Source organism: Salarias fasciatus, chromosome 7, assembly GCF_902148845.1.
Source record: "Salarias fasciatus chromosome 7, fSalaFa1.1, whole genome shotgun sequence".
NCBI classification, from domain to species: domain Eukaryota; kingdom Metazoa; phylum Chordata; class Actinopteri; order Blenniiformes; family Blenniidae; genus Salarias; species Salarias fasciatus.
This window is the reverse complement of record NC_043751.1, coordinates 11859799-11873452: the sequence shown is the minus strand read 5'-3', so window position 1 is coordinate 11873452 and position 13654 is coordinate 11859799. Positions and strand designations below refer to the sequence as shown.

Sequence of the window (13654 nt, the reverse complement as noted above, 5' to 3'; positions counted from 1 at the left end):
GGATGAGGGGGTCCAGAGCCAACGCAAGTCAGCATGCATATGTAACGTAATCTTGGTACTGATTGCCAACATTTGTGCGTAAAAAGTGGAAGTTTGGGGCAGCGATCGCTTGTGGGAAAACAATCTAATTTGTGTGACAGAATCCGCACGGGGCTCACCGTGCGCTTCACGCCTGGACGACCACACTTAAATATGCACAATAAAACAGCATCAACAAATTACAGCCGTGGGACCGCTCCCGGCAGCGGGATTTCAAACAGGATGATTCATCCAGAAAGCGGGCCGAGGATTATGATTGAAGGGTGGACCACGTCTGCCCATCTTATCGTGACTCACTGATCTGTCGCTCGTTTTATTATTACTTCTTAATAGACTGCAGCCAGTCTCTCAATAACAGCCATTTCTGTTAGCACGGGATAATTCATTCCATATTTTCACAGACCGGAGATACCAACTCGTGCCAGCAACATAGCAGGGCACGAGGGGAAGAATGCTAAATCTGCTTTTTTTGCAGAGGAAACAGAAACACGCTCGCGCTGCCAGTTTCAAATTTATGGTGTTGTTCTCCAATTTGTCAGTTTAAGGATAACAAGAAAGCCAGCGCTCTTTGCAAAACAGGGAGACTGATGAGGAATGAAGTGGTAAAAAACAAAAAAAAAAAAAAAAAAAAAAGGGGGAATGCTTTAATTTTGACATCAGTACGTCCAGCCTCGAGTCTCGTGTTCAGTCACGTCAGGGAGCAGACGAGCCGCCAGCAGAAGCCGTCTCCCAAACGGAGGATACGTCTCTGTTTACAGAGGAAAAAAAGTTAAATAAATATCAAATGACCTCCGTCTGAAACCGAATCACCTCTGCTGAATGAAGATATCTCCAGCTCCGTAACGCTCAATAACCCAACTATTAATGTGTGCTGTCTTGGAAAGCAAAAGTAATACCATGGAGCGGCTCCAGAGCGGAGGGACGGCCTCCAAGAGCAGGCAGCACAGAGAAAATGCATTAGACTTGCGGTTGGCTGATCTTTAGCTTTTGAAAAAATGCCGACATCTTCTCCCTCCGGTCCAAAACTAAGAGTGAATCGCGGAGCTGGGGGAAAGGTTTAGTGTTCATAATTTGAGGGATTTGAATGAAAAACTTAAATGCGAGTGGAACGTGAACGGCTTTTCCCCTGCACTTGATTATGATGATGTGGGAATTTTCAGATTTGAAGAAGGGATTGGAACATTTTGTTGAAGGGGTGTATTCCATGATTTCATATGCCATGCTAAAGAATTCCATAATACACACAGACATGGTTTAGAGAACATGATCACATCTTCAATCATGAGCAGAAACGCTGGAAACGATCGCAGCTGAGACTGTCGTGTGCAGCTTCAAACAAAGGTGTTGGGAGAAAATGCAGCTGCCCACGTCTCCTTAGTGTCTAAATAATGACCAACTGGGACGTGGCTAAACTGACCCACCACACTCACATCACATTCAACACCGTTTCCACCTACAGCAAAGGGGTCCTCCATCTCACTGCTTTCGAATAATAGAACTTATAACATGCATTATAACAAAGCAAACATGTTCATTTCCTTCCTAATGTTTTTCTGTGCATGCAGGCATGTGAATAATGTAATTATTATTATCAGAGTCAAGTGATTGATATCTGAGGCTAAGATGAAAACATGGGAACGCAGCAGCATGCTGTGGAGCTGAGTGAAGTCTGCACTTCCAGCACAACTCCTCACATCGCCGTTTTACTTTGCGGAGCTACAGCGAGGTCAACAAGACATTCAAATCCCATTCGCCAGCCCTGCAGTCGGGATTACTTGCTGAGTTTGACATTTCCAAAACCTCACCTTCGGAACGTCAAGGTGTAATAATCACCCTTTAAAGGCCTGAGCACAAATTCACATTGACACTCAAACATGTCTGCAGCGTGGCTTCGGTTATTTTGTGGGATTTGGAGGTGGAGAATGTACTTTTCTATAATACTAGGGATCGCTACTTTATCCCCGTCCTCTTCCAATACAGCTGTGGTCCACAACCTCTTCAGATAACCTTTAATAGAGGCTGCAGTCCCCCATGTCCAATCACTGATCAGCCACAGCATTACAGTCTTGCTATCGTACAAAAGCAGGAGCGTTTTGTTTTAAAGAAATGAACAGTTTCACAGGTCTGCTCTCATTTTAAGAAAGTTTCTTAAAGTTTCTGTTTTTTTTAGTGTGTCAATCTAAGAGCAGGCAGAGTTTTGGCCTCCAATGATCTCCGCTGGGGCCCTGATGGGAGGCCACAGCAGTGGTATCACAGATTACATGAGAGGTTCATGAACAAAACTGTGTGTAATGTTGTATTTAACAATGACAACAAGAAAATAGACACTTCCTTAAAGCAAATAATAATATGACATTTTTATGCCGTCACAAAAGCTTTATTTTTTTTTTCTTCTCAATATTTATTCAAACACAAAGCGCATGTCAGTTTTGGTGTCAAGCTCAGAGTAATCAGTAATCCATTCTCACTTCCTTAAATGAGTTTGATCAAACAAGAATCACAAGTCATTCTCCATTAACAGACTGGTGCAGGCTCGAGCAACAAGGAAGCTCAGAAAGGATTTGGCAAACTGAGATGAAACTGATACACATATCCTGGTGAAAAAAGTTATATCATTATGTTTCTTAATAGTCCCCCTCTGTTCTGTTACACAGAAATCTTCACTTCAATATGGCAACTATCAGTACTGATACAACATTTAATTTATGCTCATTTCAAACAAAGACTGATGGACTACATGAAAATTTGCCAGAATTTTATACAAGTAAAAAAATCAGCTAAATTAATTCCCATTTTTTTCCTCCTTAAAAAAAAAAAGTCAGGATCTTACTTTAAAGAACAGGTAAAGCAGTTATTGTCTTTGAGTGAGGCAGATTCAGCAGTGGGAATTAGGAGAACCATGGCTGTGATACACAGACAAGAAAATTACAACAAAAAAAAAAAAAAACTAGTGCCAAACAAGAAAGGTGCAACTTTAAAGTATTGCAACAAGTCCTTCTTTAATGTCAGATGTGCCTTTTGATTCCATCATCCAAAGTTATAATCCTATCAAACGGGATTTACATGAATTCTATGATTCAGTGTCTATTTGCTGTGTATTTCTTTTATGTGGAGTCAAAACAAATCTCCCAATTTGTTTTGATTAAATCCTCAAATGATCTTCCCCTGACAAGTTATTTTTTTCCACTCTGAAAAATCTCATGGAAAAAAGAAAAAAAAAAAAAAGCTTCTTTGTAAATCTGTCTTCAGAACAGTGAATGAAATCACGTTCCCTGCTGGTCTGAAGAAAGACGTCATGACTGGTACACTTTATTGAGAAGGCCGCCGAGTCCCATCATTATTGGACAATCCCGGCAAAGCAAAGCCTGCAGTCATCACTCTATGACCAAAACTGGACACCAACAGTGATGTGCTCAGCGCGGGCACATTAGGCATTTATTTGTGCAGATCTACTATGGAAACCAAACAATGAGAGCAAAAGCGAGCATGAAATCCGGATGACGGCATTACTGAAGGGGATGTAGACGTCTCATCGCTAACAAAAAGTGAAAGAGACCCCATGGGGTTGAACGGCCTCGGCGTAACTCAGCACATGCAGCTCAATGTGACTTCGCAATCAAACACACGGCAGACACACAGAGTGTCCGCGCATTCGCCGTCCTCCCCTTTACTTTTGGTCAACAGTGTAAACACGAAGCATTAACATCCATCAAACAGATGTGAGGGAGCGGGACAGATGCTTCCGATGAGCCGCTGCTGAATATCATCTCCCGATCTCAGAGCGCTTTCGCAGTGGGCATAAAAGACCAGGCCGAAAGGAGCGTTAAGTGTTGAAGAAAACAACATGGGCTCCATTACAAAGGGAAGCGCCACATTCGCAACAAAGAAAAAATGCTTTTGTGAAGAGAGCTGGAGCTCATTCAGCTGCTCCTTAAGAAGAGAGATTGCTCACAGAGCCACTGAATTAAATGCACGGCCCGACCGCAACGTAATGGCAACAAAAGCATCTTCTAAATGAAAGGGAATACATAAAAGTCCCCGTAAAACAAAAAGCGATGCGAAGGAGAGATTTGCGGAATGCAAAGCTTTGACAAACAAAAGCATCGTAAATGTAAATGTTTGCCCGCCTTTGGGTCTTTTTCTGCATGTATGTGCACACTCTCTCATGAAGCAGCCAGGCGTGGACACAACCAATTTAGCCCGATTGACAACAGATGTGTCCATCTATTTTGGTACGACATGAATTCTTTGCAATAACACCATTAGTTGACTCCTCGTTTGCGATATCATTTTTCAACCATACATTTTTCTCATTAGAGCTCCGAGTGCTTTTTTCGGTAGCTTTTCCATAACTTTCGAAGCAACCGGCAGGGCCGTTCACCGGCGGGCTTGTTGCACAGCATCAGCCGAAACCAGAAATTGCGGCAGAATTACATCGTCAATGGAGATGAAGACGGGTAAGTCTTAGTGGAATCAGCAGCATGTGAAGTCCTCTTGAGCGATGCCAAAGCGAACGGTTACACAACAGAGACGCCGCGGAACTGTTTCGAGTTTTCACTTTGTGATGTGTGCAGCTCGGGTTTGGCTCGTGAAGCGCCGTATTTCATCGGGTCCAGAGACTCGGGCTGGTACTACATTTTCTGATAGCCTTATGGTATCATTTAATAAAACCAAGGCAGTAAGATCGTTTGAAAAGTTATGTAATATTTCGCTGTTTTTCTTATATTTTCTTTGTCAGCCACATTTTACCAAATTAGTACCAAACACTCCTCGTCCCTCTACATAACATCATAAATGCACACAGCATCCAAGCTGTAATCCATCTTCTGTTTTCGATGTTCACTAACTCAATTCATGATAACCTCAGAGTACTACACACAAATAAATGAAGATCTACTGCTGGTAAAATTCCTCACAATCATAAACAATGGTTTTATCACTCACACAGCATTCCTGACTTTAACCTCCTGACCTTCACAAGACTTTAAATCATCTATTAAGCACCTTCAGCCATACTAAACCCTGCTCTATACTCTACAGTTACTGTATGCACGATATCAAATTGATGAGCAGCCACACCTGTTAATTTACAGTGATCTAACATTTAATCTCACTGACTTCCATCACAGAAGGCAGGGATTTATGAATTTTTAGCAAATTACTGCTAGACAGACTTCAAGGGAAAATTGTGGCTCACATGAATGCACACATACATATGTGCATGTTATTCAATTTGCTGCAATTTACCTTTTAGTTATGGCTCAGATTTAAAAATGCAAACCCTCCCTCTTTGACAGCAAAGCACAGAGTAGACAATCTCAAGATTAATCTCAAAATTAAGTTGGTTTTTTCTCTTTTTTTCACTTTTGTCACAGTTCAATTCCCTTATGTCCTGTAATGGACTGGCAACCAGTTCAAGGTGAACTCTGTCTTTTCCCACAGTCCTCTGGGATTTACTCTGATCTCCCAGCAACAATACGTTGCATTAATCAGGATATAAGACGGATGTTTAATGACAATAACATTTTTTGTGGCGTGATCATCTTACAGATGTATCGCTGCTTTACACAGACTTTCAATATTTCACTGCATATTAAACGTTATTTGGAATTTCTGACTTATTTATGGGTGAACTCCAAACTGATGCACCAACCTAAAAAAAGAACAATTCTTACACACAATCCTGTGAACAAGCTTTGACTCTGAACAGCTGTCGCACATTCAAAAACACGAGCTACAGCTGGATTCATCTCAGAAAAACCGTGAAAATGTATCTCATGCAGAAGTTAACCTTGCAGTCGCAGTCGCACCCACATGCAGATGCAAACCACTCTTCATGAAAGAAACCCAGACTGACCTACTCGCAGCTCCTGACCGAAGACTGTCCTCTCCCCCAGCGCCGAGCAGTTCCAGCGTCCGTATCGGAACTGGTATTGACACTCATTTATTCCCATCTGGGCGCCTTCGCCCACAACAATGATGGCGTCCGGGCGGCTCTGGCAGATGGCCCGCTGGCGAGGTGCCAGCCCAGGAATTTTGTTGCAGATGATGTTGGCACCCAGGGCCACAACCGAGGACAGGGCCCTGCCGGAGGAAGACAGACACACCGCCACGCAAGCAGACATGCATTCACACGCATGCATTCACACACAGACACAAACACACACACACACACACACACACACACACACACATGCACACAGTTAGAACTTGCAGATAATGGTCAGACTGACTCACTTATTTGAGACTCTCCAGAGCAGGATTCAATTCAACCAATGATTGATGCGCATTCCGTAGTGAAGTGAAAGCTGCGCTACATGAGGGTATTGCTATTTAATGGATTAGAGGTCAATCGAAAACCTGAACATTTCATCTGACATAAAACATTCTAAAAAGACAGACGAACTTGCTTAAAGAGTCCAGGCAGAGAAAACAAGAAGCTTATTTGACTTCTGACGACCCGATTCCACATTGGTTTGGATGATGGGAGCCTGAGTAATGAGTTGAGGTTTTTGTGTTAATTGTTAGGTAACATAGCGGCATGAAGAGCAGCCAGACTCTTATGTAAATAGAGCATACACTTGCTCAGTGTTTTATACTGTAGATGCAGCATGCCCTTTTCAAACAAATGTCACAGAAAATTTTGATATGTCATCGTCGGTGCAGGAGTGTGTTTGGGGTCACGGGGACTGTTTTGGTGTTTGCCACCTCGAAAACTGCTCAGTATGGAAAATTTGTAAGTTTTCCAACATCGGTTGCCTTCCTTCATCGGTTAATAATGTGCCGTAGAGCAAATGACATGACTGCCTCTCAGCTATTCTCAGAGGACGAGAACACATGTGATCACTCGACATGATAATATAAAGCCATGTGTTTGTGATGGCTTTGCAACCGCCGAGAAAGCCAAAACAGATCACCACCAAACAAAACCCCGACTTTCTCCGAGATTCTGTTTATAGCCCCCAAAACCATGTAGATACGTACTTTTCAAACATGTCAGGGACGGGGAACCGTAAATGAGCGCGGAGGCAAACACCGCCTTTTCAAGTATGACGTCGGCCTCCAAACGCCCGACCACAAACGGGACAGACTACACAGGCCAGTTTTGTGTCAGCGAAAAGTGACGGCAGCGCATAAAGGGTAAAGTGGAAGTCCGGGTGAGGAACAGAGACACCGAAGAAAAAGAAACAGAACGAGAGGCTGGAAAGAGACAGAGTGGAGTTCAACACACTGTCGTTCTTGTCTTCCGAGGCTTCTGACTGATGGCAAAAGGATGATTTTTTTTTTTTTTTTGATTAGCACTCAATCAAGTTCTCTCTCTGACAGTTGCTCCACAAACAGAGAATGCCATTACACTCAATTTCAAATGCCTTAAGTCAAATAAATCCCTAACAGCAGCGATGTGAGCACTAATTACAAACCGAAGACTGGACACAGTTTCCTGGTCGTGCAGCCAGGGGAGCATTAAAGCATGCAGAAGGGAAGTGTCATTGTATTTACTGTTGACACTGAGAGCCCTGCTCTCATAGCTACCACAAAAGATGGCAAACATTTTTTTTTTTTCGACATGCAATAAAATATGTGTTAAAAGAGAATACATGTCAGCTGTGGATTGGATCAGAAGTAAAACTGCATTTTGGTCTGCAAAACTCCATCAAGGCACTGACTCGCTACTGAAGGGTGCAGATTTTAAAGCATAAAACAGCTATGAATGCAACAATGAAAAATTGACTTCAGTAAACAAAACATTCATCAGGTGCATTCCGTATCCACAGTCAACGCTCTGCAGCCCGCAGCTGCTTTCAGCCCCTCTTTGCTCTATGTGCCATTAAAGAGGCTTGAACTCCCCTGACCCTCCGTGACCCCCCGCCGTATATGTGGTTGTTCATGGCAACCGTGACATCCAGCCTGTGCAAACCGAAAGGGCACGCTCATTAAGACGAGTAATGTGCAACCGGAGCGATTCGCCTTCTTGCATAATGAACGTTACGATTCAACAGGACGGTTTTGTTTATACAAATCCAAAGTTAATAAAAAAAATGCGCGGGAGTCGTTCGTATCGCTGATAAGCCGCTGCCCTCCCTTCTGAACATTTCATACAACAACCCAGTTTCATTCTCGAACCTCCCAAACACACTCCTTCATAAGCGCCTCTTTTTTTTTTTAGGTGTTTCTCACATCCCTCACCTGCTAATTCACAGAAACACAGTCTAGCACAGGCAACTCAAAGCATCAGACAACACCAAACAGAGAATTCCACAGCTAAGCTTTTAAATCCCTGCATCATCAAAGTGCACAAATGCGATTCTGTTTGCTTAGCCTCTCCTCTGTGTGTATGCCAGCGGCTTGGGGACAGCTCGCCCACAGTCACACAGATCTCCTCTCAGATAGAGCGTCAACAGGAAGTCAGACTGCAGCGACAAGTGTCAAACACTCAGCCTGCGTAGAAGGAGCTGTGTCACTGCGTGACGGTCGAGTTTATAGAACACAGGAGGTATGATTTTATGCTTTGTGGCTTAACAGGCTCAAATCTACAGCTGCAAGTTACACAATGTTTGTTTGACATTGTCTCTGGATTGTTGCATAAGGTTAGCTTTATTGTGTTATCTGCAGAGCAGGCGGTATAAATTTTTGGTTTGACTGCAGAGCACAGTTCCTTAAACTGTCCGAGGATTTATGTGCGTGTGTGTGTGTGCGTGTGTGTGTGTGTGTGTGTGTTACTAATTATGCGCAAGGCCTGATACAAACTGTGCTTTCTCATCCAAACACAGAGATGATGCACGCTTTTATGGTTAGTAACTTGGCCTTTCAGACAAAGCACAAACTTCTGTCGTATTAGTCTCAAACTATAACCATTAACCAGTCAGCATTAGCGCTCAGAGAATCACTGGCCTTTGTTGGTGGGGACTATTTATTCCTACAGAAGAATCTGGATCTTTGCAGCCTCCGTGGTGAGGGCTTTACAGATCTCACCACAGCGATAGTCTGCACGTCATGACATACGGTGTGCTTACAGCCACATACTCCATCACTGGCGATGCTCTGAAGCTATCTGACACACTATTAAGATCCCAGGCATGCACCTCCTACCAAATAATGCACTCAACGGGACGCCTGTGACAGAACTTCACTAAATCAAGAGAATCAAAACTCCTCTCTTTGCAAAAGAGAAAAACTGAACTGCATTGAAGTGTTTTTAATTTAAAACCAAATGATGTTTTAAACTACATCTGCAGTCAGATTATTGCGACTGGAACACAAAGTGTGACGTTCCTCCACAAGGTGTGAGGTGTGCTGTGTCCTCAAAGCCCAACATGAACAGATGCCACAGTTCAAGGGTCATCTGCCACACTGCTCCACCAATTTCATAGAACACTATTATTGTTATTTGCAGCTTTGAGGGAAGGTCATTGTATTATCTTAAGCCCATATTTAAATATTCTCCTCATAACGTATTCTGTGGTTCATGCTCAACAGAAAACATACTTAAATAATCCAAACAAACAATGGTATGTAGCTTTGATGTGCAAGCCATCACTATGCTTTAGTAGTGTGGCCCACTTTTAACTGAAAACCAAAAACCACATCTATTTCAGCATCAGGTTTGGGGTCTTCGGGCAGCAAAAGGCAGGAGCCAGAGAGCATGGGTGAGTAATTATTTTGGAAACTTTAAGAAAGCCAGTGTGCTCCTGCAAGAGATTTCTCGTTTAATTCAAAGCCGCAGTGTGTCAATCACGTGCAAGTTGCAGGATGATATTTTCAGATGTGGGTTTAAATGATAATATCGAGATCTCAGGAATTAAGGAGGGGTGAGGTAATGCACGGCGATCTTTCACACGCTCTGACAGGTTAACGGTGTTCGGGTGCGTAAAAGCTGCACAGCCTGCTGTGTTCAGCTCTCCTCTGAGGGGGGAGAGACGCAATCTCCTCATCCAATTGTGTTGAACATCTCTGCCACTCTGTGGCCAAAATGAATCCGTGTCGCAGTTCCCAAAGCTATCATTCTTCTAATGTTGAAGCAAAATGTTAAAAATTTAAAAAAAATAAATAACACAGCTCAACAAAATAAATAAATAAATAAAAATAAAATCCTCTGCAGTTTACGCGCAGGACGCGTCCATCCGCGTGGAGAGGGGAGCGTTTCGACTAATTAGTGCGTTCCCACGTGGACCGTTTTCCCGGTGATGTTTCCCCTTACGAGTCGTTTTCTACCGGATTGTAATATTGTACAACCTCGGCAGCAGAGCGAGATGCGACTGTTGAATAAACGCCTGTGCTTCAATCGCGATTTTAGTGCGTTGGGTCCTCGTGCGCGCCTGTGACCAAACAGTGCATTCATCTGGACAGGGAAAGCCTCACAAATCATCCAATATACTAATTATTAAGACGAACAAAATACAAACTCCCAGAAGGCTGCACGGGGGAGTGAAACCAAACGCGTGAGTCCGCGTCTCCCAGGATGAGCGCGCGCACTCCCCGAAGTTAATTAAGTATCCGGTAATTGGCTGAAACTTACAGGTAGCTGCCGCTCGTCAGGATCAGGAAGATCTGCGGATAGTAGACTGACAGCAGTACACTGCGCGACGAGAGGATGATCATGATGACATTGAGCAAATGGCCACGGCAGGATTCAGAGGGGCGACGCCGACAGGATGAAAAGCTTTCCTTAATTCCCGGCTTTGCGTCCCTTTCGCTCAAAAATCAAAGAGAACTTGCTGTGCGTCTCCTCGTCTGTGGCGCCGTGCGTCTCTACGCAGCTCCGAGCTCCCAGGGCCGTGTGTGCGCTGAGATTGGCTCTGTCATCTCTCAGCGGCGGAGGCTGTTGCACAGTACTGCGGGTTCCCGAGCCGGAATGATGATGGTTTTAGGGATTTCGCATGGCAGAAAAGTGCCTCTCTGCGCTCTCGTGAGAGTCGTGCCTGCCATTGGGCAGGGAGAGACACTGCTATCCGCCCACTTCGCCACAGCGGGACAATAGGGTGACACTGATCCGATCCCGGGTGGACGTGCAGGAGGGTTCATTCATCATCATCACCCCTCCAACACACACTCTCACACACAGACACACACATATACACTCGCGCGCGCGCGCCGCCACCACCATCCCAGCCAAAAATAAACAAACATAGACTCTGGCTACTCCATCATCACATCTCCATGTGTTGAAAAACGGTGCGTTTCTCTGGCAGGACTTCACCTGGAATCAACAAGTAGCTGTCAAATTACAATAAAGATCCTCGATAATGTGAGACATGTGGGACTTGGTGCATTTCTTTCTGAAGATGAGGGAGAAAATACCTGCTACTACATTTTCATAACAGAATAGATTACAATTTGATTAGTAGCTGTAGTTGACAATCTGATATCAAAATAATATGAAGGATCTTATTGAGGAGACACTGTAAAACCTCTATAAGCATTTTGTTTTCTACTATTTAGGCGTATAATGATCCATTCCCTGTCTGACTGCTGTTACAGCATCCAAATGTTCAATCAGAGTCTCTGCTGTCAAACTGAATAATAGTTTAATCAAATGGTCTAACTGATAAAATCGACGTGAAGGCGGGGGCATTAAAATAGCACTCTTGTTGCAGGAGACAGAATCCGAGCAGAGAAATCAAACCCTGGAGGAGCTTAGCGCATGGGAGGCTCCCTATCGCCTCAGCATCGTGACTCTCACTCAACACCTGCAGGCTCCAGTCATTGTGAATGAAGAGGGTGCCATGAAAGATTTAGGCACGGGAAGAAAGAAAAGGGGTGGAAGGAATGAGCTAACTGTTTTGGGATTAGTAAATTGGAAGATGGTTGACTTTTACCCCATAATAGAGCTACTGTCATGTGATATGAGCATACCTTTGCTTGACGGGGTTCTCACGGGGAGGGCTTTGTGTGCTATGAGCCACAGACAGGGCAATCTAATTAACCCACAACGACTTAAAAAAATATATATGAGGGCTTAATCAGCCTGCTTCAAAGCTGACCACGCACAAACAGTGGGAGCTTTAATTTTATTTTTTATTCACTTCTGCAAATGTGATGCACAATTGAAACTGTCCAGTGGGATTCAATTCCAATGGGTCATATTCTGACATGTGTGCGAATAAAATAGGTCCCACCGGACTTGGATTAAATCAAAGTCGCCTTTATTATATGGAAATTATCATGTTGTGTAACACTTTTACTGTTTCTTATCAGTTCAGTTCCCTGTCAATGATCAGGCCAGCTGGGAAATCCCCCAGATTCCTATAATTAAAATGCATGGATCTAAGTTACGTTGAGTCATAATTTTCTTTTGCACCTTACTGCCCGTGACAGCAATGCACACGTGCGGTCGACGCTGCGTAACATGGACCAAAATAGCACACAAATTGTTGTCATTGTACCGATCTGCATTGTGAACTTCAAGTTCAATAGCGATCGGGCGACAGAAGCACGGACTGAAGGGGCAGACGTCCTTCTGTGTTTATGCATCAAGGTGAGGTATTGCAAAACAGGTAAAAAACTCCGTCTGGGGCGAAGGAATGTGGAAATACAACTCAGCCTGCCGCTATTAATGAAGGTATGCAGAGGTGAACTGGATCTGGAGCACAGACAACAACTCAAATGATCCAGTAGAAGTAAAAAAAAAAAAAAATCTCAGAAGGAGTCTCATGAGGTGGAATAAATAATCATCTCAGAGTGGATACTTAAAGATCTGTTGACGCGGGACCCGATGCACAACTTTTACGCACCGCTCTTTCTCAATTACATGCGTTTGGCTGTAACGAATATATTTTTCTAAACACAGCGGAGGAAATCCGATTTCCAAACAATATCCCCTCCGAGGTCAGAGGGCAGCCGATGTTTCCCTCCGTTGTGTACATTTGTCAGAGAGACGCGGTGAATTCGATACTCGTGCTCCGCGCAGGTGAGGAAAAACACTGCGTGTGTGGCTCGAGAGCTCGTGAAAAAAACTCACCCGAGTCTGAGGTAAATGATGCCGAAACACAGGAACACGTAGAGACTCCGCTTTCGGAGGGGTTTGTGCATGATCGATCGCACTCAGTCCAGAGGCCATGCACTGGAACATTAAAGTGGCCAGGCTTTTTTTTTTTCCTTCTTCTTCTTCTTCTTCTTCTTTTTCTTTTTTTCCGATCACATTGGCAGGTTTCCTAACCCTTCCAGATGCACGTACACAGTCTATTTTCCGCGTCGTCAAGCTGGGGCTCCTCAGTAATCTTCGAGTGTGTGAAATCCATGGTCCGCTTGCACAGGTGAGATGCTGCTTGTCTACCTGAGAGGTGGCGAAACAACTCCAAAATGAAACTCGAGAGAGGGTCGGACCTGAGGTGAGTGAGTTCTTGGAGGAAGTACCTCCTATTCGTCCTTACTTTGACGCTGGAGCCTAATTAACGATTCCTATTTGCTGCGCCTTGCAGGTACAAAAAAAAAAAAAAGCATCACTGCAATGCCCTGCAACACTTCAGGTTATTTATTGTTCCAAGCTTTTGAACTTAACCCACTGCCACTAAAGCATCTTAAAGTCAACCCAAGCAGGTATAGTCTGACACAGGTAACAAAAGGTGCGCGCGCCTCCTCCTCCTCCTCCTCCTCCTCCTGCAGCCTGGGTTTGCAG

General features: G+C 44.0%; 1 protein-coding gene across 2 annotated transcripts in view; it reads right to left on the bottom strand.

The window, feature by feature from the left end:
- The window catches only part of wnt7bb (wingless-type MMTV integration site family, member 7Bb), a 32776-nt gene extending 19443 nt beyond the window's left edge, over positions 1–13333 (bottom strand). Inside the window, exons 1-2 of one of the 2 annotated variants that reach the window (XM_030096351.1) lie at positions 12998–13333; positions 5897–6123 (exon numbers count right to left, since the gene is read on the bottom strand). In XM_030096351.1, the coding sequence (XP_029952211.1) occupies positions 5897–6123; positions 12998–13068 (298 nt within the window). In that variant the 5' untranslated portion in view covers positions 13069–13333. Of the gene's footprint in view, positions 1–5896; positions 6124–10555; positions 10823–12997 lie in introns of those variants that run through there. The other variant, XM_030096350.1, reaches the window with a different exon arrangement.
- Between the last annotated feature and the right edge of the window lie 321 nt (positions 13334–13654).